This window comes from Condylura cristata, unplaced genomic scaffold (assembly GCF_000260355.1).
Source record: "Condylura cristata isolate star-nosed mole 26May11 unplaced genomic scaffold, ConCri1.0 scaffold00016, whole genome shotgun sequence".
Classification (NCBI taxonomy): Eukaryota; Metazoa; Chordata; class Mammalia; order Eulipotyphla; family Talpidae; genus Condylura; species Condylura cristata.
This window is the reverse complement of record NW_004567117.1, coordinates 34,769,858-34,777,893: the sequence shown is the minus strand read 5'-3', so window position 1 is coordinate 34,777,893 and position 8,036 is coordinate 34,769,858. Positions and strand designations below refer to the sequence as shown.

At 36.4% G+C, this 8,036-nt stretch overlaps 1 protein-coding gene across 1 annotated transcript in view; it reads left to right on the top strand.

The window, feature by feature from the left end:
* MBD2 (methyl-CpG binding domain protein 2) overlaps positions 1-8,036 on the top strand; it is a 68,275-nt gene that overhangs the window by 31,931 nt on the left and 28,308 nt on the right. The window contains exon 6 of the mRNA XM_004684010.2: positions 4,518-4,655. Within this exon, the coding sequence (XP_004684067.1) occupies positions 4,518-4,655 (138 nt within the window). The remainder of the gene's footprint in view (positions 1-4,517; positions 4,656-8,036) is intronic.

The window sequence follows — 8,036 nt, the reverse complement described above, 5'->3', positions numbered from 1 at the left end:
GGCGTGGCAGACCTCTCCTGACCTGCCCACTGCTCCCCTCAGCAGTGTACTTCGTCGATCTGCCTGTTCTGCTCCCCACTCTGTCTCTGGTGAAGTCTCTCACTGCCCCTGAGCCTCTGGCCTATACCACAGTTCTGTATGCACAAATAAATAAATCTTAAAAAAAAAAAGTTCAGTATTTAAATTACCAAGATATTTAAGTATTTACGATGCTGACAGTAGCAATTAGACTGCACTGGTTTAGTTCTCTTCAGAATCACTTTCACTGAGTTGTTCTTTGAAAGGTATGTTCTTGACTTTATTTAAGGTCATTGAAAAAGAGCATTTGAATCAGTTTAATCTTTGTTGTGATACTAATTATTAATTTCTTTCTATACAGATTTAACACAACAGTTTTTGTTTTCCCAATTGGTAGGCATCTTCACCCTTTTTTAAAGATTTATTTATTTATGCATACAAGAACTGGGGTACAGGCCAGAGATGTGGGGGGTGAGAGTATTCACCAAACAGTGGGGAACAGAAACATAGTGGACTGACTGAAATACACTGCTGAGGGGTACGGTGGGTGGGACAGGAGAGGTCTGTTGCGCCATGTGGGTTACCTCCTTGGCCGGGGATCAAACTTCTGACACAGTGGCTGCGCATAGCATCATAATGCTGCACTTTAACCCCTTGTGCCACCAGGGAGGAAGGACCCCCCCTCCTTCCTTTTCTTATCATAATATTGTCTGAATGTTTCTCTTTTTACCAGGAAGTTCAGAACCACATTTTATACTTAGCTGTAGTATTAGTTACTATTAACCTTTCAAAAAAAGAAGTTTTTAATTTTCTATTTTAAACAATGTCTGCATATTTATCATTTCCGAGTATACAAAAGAAACATCTCAAGATATCTATTGAAAAGAAATGAAGTAAGAGTTTAAAGAAATTAAAAAATTTACTTTGGCATTCTTTCCAGAACCTAGAGGGATAGAATATACTTTCAAAAAATGACTTGTTTAATTTCTGCTTTATATGTTTATTACTAAAAATTCTTTTGATTTGAGGATTAGTTTTACACTGAGAAGATTTATCAAAGGTTGGAAATTAGTATTAGAACATGTGTTTGCTAATTTAACTTTTTTTTATATTGAAGGACTTAAGATATATGACTAACTTTAGTTTTATTCTATGAGAATGTGTTTGTTTTTTAATTCATAAGTCAATGGCAGATTAGTAGTTATTTTTAAAAGCATACATACAATTGGGTGTGAATCACCAGTGACTGATACTCGGCAGGAGAGAGGTAATAAAATTTACTGTTTTGTGAGCTTCTGGGGAAACTGGTTAGTCCAGTTTTTCAGACTACTCAACTTTGCATATTACTGTTTTGGAATAAAAACTTAATTAGTAAATAATTTTTATGCTATTAGAGCTTTCAGTCCAGTTAAAGGAATTAAAAAAAATAAAAAATAAAACACGGGGAAAGGTTGCCCATTGGCAGGCAATGACACTTTCTATTCATTGCACCAAAAACAGGTGTTAATGAAAAAAATGTTCTTAACATTGTAGGACCAATTTGATATTTCTCCTACTTACTACCAGTCTTTGTAGACTCAAGATTCATAATTCAGAATCGCCTCTGCTGACTGGCCAATCTGCTGTAAGAATGAGTCTTCCAGGCTCATCTGTAGTTGGTAATATAAGTTGTTGCAATATGCTTCTTTACTGCTGACCTGATCTTTGTTCCAATACCATCAGAGTATATTGTTATTTGTTAAAGGATAAAAACAATACAGATCAAACTAGGTATAGTTTAGTGATGATATAGTTATAACTATTAGTGACAGGGAAAGTTCTTGGAAGCATTTATGTATTAAACTTCTTTAGGAGCGAACGTTGACTCTTTTATAGGTGATTGACTCCATTTGCAGTACCAGAAAGCTCCAGAATAAGTTAAAGATATCCAAACTTGTGCATCACAGAATTTCTAGGAGATCTTTTCTAAACCTCACACTTTTTAGAGTGGCCATCCCAACTGGTTATTTTGTAGTCTGTCAACCAGGTTGCACATCTCTCGAACAAATTATTATTTTCAAATTCCTTTAAGATAAATCTCTTTACCTGATAAATATTATTTCCATTATTTAAGATGACTATCTCTTAAAGGTAAGCACTAACATGAGAAAACTGAGTGAGATAAATGAATGAATCCTACATACAGACACGTGGGGCCTGTGTGGAGGCGAAGACACATTTAAAGCAGGTCCAAATAGTACTGTTGTAGTAATTGTCGGGTTACTATTTCATGCTGCTCATCTTTGTAGGTATCACTAATAGTCTCAGCAGATGTCCCATACTCACCTCCTACAAGACCCAGACAGATTATTTGTTACTGAAAAAAGTTGCAAAAGAACATTTGACACCTGCAGCGGGCAGTCATTTCTAATCAGTCATGGCCTATTTCTATTCCTGCCAACTATGTCCAATGTCTACAGATCACTGAGTTCGTTGTTTTTTTTTTTTTTTTAGATTTATTTATTTGTGCAAACAAGAATGGGGGTATATACCAGAGATGCGGGGGTGAGAGAATTCACCAGAGACTGGATAGCAGAACAAACAGATTGACTGAAATAGACTGCTAAGGGCAGCAGTAGGCTGACAGGGACGTCCGCTGCCCCATGTGGGTCACCTCCCTGGCCAGGGATCAAACTTGTGCTGCAGTGGCTTCAGGTAGTTTCATAGTGCTGAGACTTACACCCTTGCATCACCAGGGAAGCGCCCCTGATTGTTGAGGTTTTTTTTTTTTTTTTTTTTAAAGATCTATCTATTTATGCATACAGAACTGCGGTACAGGCCAGAGATGCGGAGGGTGAGAGGCTTCACCAGAGACAGAGTGGGGAGCAGAACAGGCAGATCGACGAAGTACACTGCTGAGGGGAGCAGTGGGCGGGTCAGGAGAGGTCTGCCACACCATGTGGTCACCTCCGGGGCAGGCGGGAGTCGAACTCATGCGGAAGCCGTCTTAGATTCTCAGTGCTGTGCTTTAACCCGCTGCGCCACCAGGGAGGGCCTGATTGTTGAGTTTTTAAGAGAAGTTAAAATCTCGATTTTATGTGAGGGCTCCAGATGTTTTAGATGTTGGTGTAGTGTATTAGAAGACTTGGTTCACCTGCTACCAACTACAATGTGCTAGAATGGTGGTTCTCCAAGAGTGTCCCTTGACTAGTAGGATTAGCATCACCTGAGACCTTCATAGAAGTGCAGATTTCCAGATCCTACCCTAGAACTACTGAATCAGAAGTTCTGGGGGGAGGCCCAATAACATATATTAAAAAAAAAACTTTTGGTGGGTGGATAATTCTGATAATGCTAACGTGTGAGAACCACAGCTTTGGCTATGGCATGATTTTTATCTAGAGATGGCTGTAAAGATAGAAATTCACCAATTATTCTGTTGACTTACTGCACATATTTGTATATAAAATAGCGGATTTATGTTTTCAGAGATCTGTGACCTTATCTACATGTATATTTTGTCATAATTAGAACACATAACGATTCAATCAGATTTAGTTCCTTTCCTTCTCTTCCTCCTTCCGGCTCCCCTCCACCCCATCTCTCTGTATTGCACATGAACTTAATGGCAATTCTGTGCCAAATTTTTTCTTCACTAGAATAAACCTCACATTTTATTTTGATTTTTTGATTAAAAGTACTTAACTCTGTTGCTGGACTTTCTGAAGCTTCAATCTGAAGTTTCTTTGAAATAAATATGATTAACAAATAGGGAATACTTCCTTTTGCTTTGTCTCAGTTGAATTCTGTTTGTTGACTGGATTTAGAACTTCCATTTCTGATTATCTTATTCTTCTATAAAAGGTGAGGTTTGCTTGTGTGTTTTATATAAGCCTGGTCTCTAACAGCTGAGCCTTAATTATAATGCTTAAGTACGCCATTAGTTCCCTCATTCCCAGAATGTAGAAATGGCCCTGAAAGCTCTCCTTTCTTTTGCATTGACTTTAATGTATCTGTTATTTACAAGCCCTTAGTACCATGCTAATCAAATTAATTGTGGATTTTATAGCAGAAATTTTCTTAGATTTAAAAGTATACAAAAGGCCCTCCCTGGTGGTGCAGCAGGTTAGGACACAGCACTACAACTTGGCCACAGCCACTTCAGTGCCATTTCCATCCCAGCTGGAGATGATCCACATGTCCTGGCATCCCTCTCCTGTCTTGCCTGCTGCTCCCCTCAGCAGTGTACTTCCTAGATCTGCCTACTCTGCTCCCCACTCTGTCTCTGGTGAAGCCTCTCACTGCCCCTGCACCTCTGGCCTGTGCCTCAGTTCTGTATTCATAAATAAATCTTTAATAAAAAGTATACAAAAAGTTATTGTCTTACCTAGAAAAATGCATAATTAATAGCCTTCTAGAGTATTTAAAATAGTAAAGTAGACACAAGTTGGAAACAATGTGATTTAAAGTAATAGCTATGTAATTACTATTTATTAATGAAAACATGCTTACATCCACAGGGTAAACCAGACTTGAATACAACATTGCCAATTAGACAAACAGCATCAATTTTCAAACAACCAGTAACCAAAGTCACAAATCATCCTAGTAATAAAGTGAAATCAGACCCACAACGAATGAATGAACAGCCACGTCAGGTAAGGATCTGCTTGCTTTTCCAATCTTATTTTTCAGAACATTCTGGTATTTTTATCAGGCAGTTCAAGTAAACTCTGGTTAAAACAGATTATATTTGGAAAGAAAATTGTTTTATGTCCTAGGCTATTATGTGTATACTAGGAATACCTCTAGTGATAAAATATTATTTAGGTAAAATGTTTTTTAAAAAATAAGAAATTAATTTAAAATGAATTTAAAATAATATGGATGGCATTTTTATGCTTTGGTGTGGTTATATACAACAGACTTGGTTCTGCTAATCTTAGTTTGTAAGATATTATTTTCCAGGGATATTTCCTAAGGGGATGAAGCATCCTGTTTGTGTTGTTTAGTTTTAAAAGATATTCTATTAATTGGGGACTTTTGTTCTGATTTCTTATTAAATGAAGCTCTCTTTCCCCTTTTGAAAACGGAATTAAATAAACTTTGTCAATATGGTAGATTGTCCTGCGACTTCCATTTTTGTATCAATTGATTTTATTTTTTCTCTCTCTTGATTGCTTCAAGCTGTATTCCAATAGAATCTTTTCTTAGAAAAAAATATTACCTGAAAGGCCTCCCTGCTGCTTAATAATGTCACAGAGCCAGGGGAGGGAAACTTGACAAATGCTTAAACTTTCTAAGTAATCTTGCTTATTCACTCCCTAACTGTGGTCAAAAAAGCTTAGGCACTTTGTGAATTATCAGTAGCAGCTGGGGTGAGGAAGTGGAGGGAGAAACATCTGCATTTTTTTCCTCTCCTTTCTCTGCCTCCTCCCACTTAGGGATTAGAAACACTGATCGATCAACGAGGATTATCTTTGGCTCTCATGTTCCCCTTTAGAGATCTCACTCCACCTTTTCATTTGAATTGTTTTCACTAGTCCCTTGAGTATTTCATCTCCAGACTCCGTAAAGGATTGGGCCAAAACTTTCAGACAGTTGCTCTAGAAGAAACTACATAAAGAAATTCAGTTCCCACATCCTCTGTAGTGTTTTTTCCTCTTCAGGTGAGCCAGGAAAACAGAAGATATTTGGAGCCACATTGGATCAGCATCTTGCTATAGATGTCTCAAGATTTGAAGTTCTAAACTTGCTTTACTGTTGGTCCCCAAGAGATTCAACAGGGGCCATGTAAGTGTATCACATCCAATATAAAAGATGCGTACCTGCATGTGCCTTTAGGTTCTGGTCACCACTAGGTTTTCTGTGGGCCATTCAAGCTTTCTGTACCAGGCTTTTCCTTCTGTGTAGTACTGTGCTCAGTGATAAGTCACCCAACCAGTTCGAGTGTGAGCCTATTCGTTATGACCAGGAAGGAGTTCTGCCATTCTGAACTTTGCCCACCTTGATAAAGCCCTTCCCTGAATGTATTCTTTCTTAGATACTTTCTAAATTCCTGAACATCTTGTCCTTTGGCTTTTTGGTGATTTGAAAATCATTTCCTTGTAAAGATTTGTTATTGAAAATTTCTGAAGTATGTAATTGGCTAAGGCAGTTGCTTTCAACAGCTCAAAAGGTAAAGTAGAATAACAAATAATTTTAGCTCCATGTTAGAAGTTAGAGTTGTCTTACTGAGAGCAGATAGCATTTAGAAGATTTTTATTCTCATCTTTTCTTTGCCAAACCATTCTCCATTCAGTCTACATACCCAAAGGTTCTGTTTAAGACCAATTGACTGGCAAATTATATTCATTTTAACACTAATTTAATTGTTTTCTACATCTCACTTCAGTCACAGCTTTAAAAAAATGGCAGCATTATGTTTAATGGGTGTTTGATCAAAGAGATGATTGGTAACCTGGATTTTTAAAGTTGAAGTATCCAGATGAGTTGCACTTGTCCTTTGGTATGTTGAGTAGTTTTAAGTTTCCTTCTTTTATTATGGTTTATGAGATTGTTCTCAAATGAAAAGAATATGTAAAAAAAAAAAAAAAAAAGCCAAATCTTATTCTTTGCCTCATCCCGTCCCCCACAAACATGTCATTTTAACCCAGATCTTTTGAGGATTTAATCTTCTCTTAGCTTGCAAAGATAGGGAGTGTTGATGTTATATAGGTTTCTTTGAAAGTTTGGACTGTTTTTAAATTTATCAGTCACCTAACAATTTTTGCAGACTGTTTTTTATTTTACTAAACTGTTAGTTTCTTTCCCTTTTCTTGATATTCAACATCAGAATTGAAGTAATATTTAAGTACTGTTTCACTAACAGCATTTTAAAATATAGGGCTGTGCATTGAGCAAATAAAGAAAATTATAGAGGCCATTTTTAAAGTATTAATATTTTAAACATCATTATCTCTCCTCCTGATTATTCCAGTTGAGATTTAACTTTTTTTAGTAAAGAAAGATGTGAATTTTAATTACGTTTTGACATGCAAATGACAGGTGACTGCTAATCAACTATTATTAAAAGAGGAGATAGTGGGCGAAGAGTACATAAGCAAAAATGATTCTTCAAATTTGCTGCCTTTTGCATAGCTTCATTCAGCTAGGGTGGTATTATAAATTGTTGTATATTCCATTTGGAGAAAACTTTGCTTACAGGGTCAAAAAATTTAGATGATGTACTTTATTGTTGGTCTGAATGTTTTTATTCTTTATCACATTCTTTTGATATAGTATTTAAACCAGTTGGTTTTATTATTTCTTTTAAAACATATAATTTTGAGTTCTAGCCTTAACTTTAGGTTGCTGGATCTTAGTCTAGGTGATATTCATCTACTGCAAAGAGTTTGGGAAGGATTAATTTAGATGTGAAGCAATCATAAAAATCAACAATTCTGTTTTATGTAATGAGCATCTTATCCCCAGCCATATAGCAGTCCAATTTGAATTCTGTAAATATAGTGACTCCTTGAAAATGCCTTATCTTGAAAAGTATAAATTAGGGTAATGCAATCAAAAGTACATTTAAACAGAATTCAGCAGTGACTCTGGCCTGTAAGTAAAATGATATGGAAGGATGGAATCTGTAAAACCTGGTTATGATAGGGTAAGTCAGTAAATGACAAGTAAAGCCAGTCATTGTTATGCAGTCTCTCAGCATAGTGGATGAGTGCTTGTATCTCATTAGGTTAAAAGAAATTTGGAGTATGGTGGAGAGAACTTTAACTATTAAGCTGTTAGCCCAAAGAGTAAGATCATTAAAATGTTTTTATTCAGTCAGGTAAAACGTATCCCAAAGTTCTCTCTTGTCTAACTGAATATCAGTTTGCTATCAAGGGTACCTCTCCTAGAGTCCACATTCAGTATACAAAGAGCTTAAATTTCCGCTTCTGTCTTATTTGTCACCTATGACAAGTTCCCTGACTGTTAATTGCTTTATTCCCCCTTCATACTAAAAATGAATCAATTTCATATTTAAGCCATTACTTCCT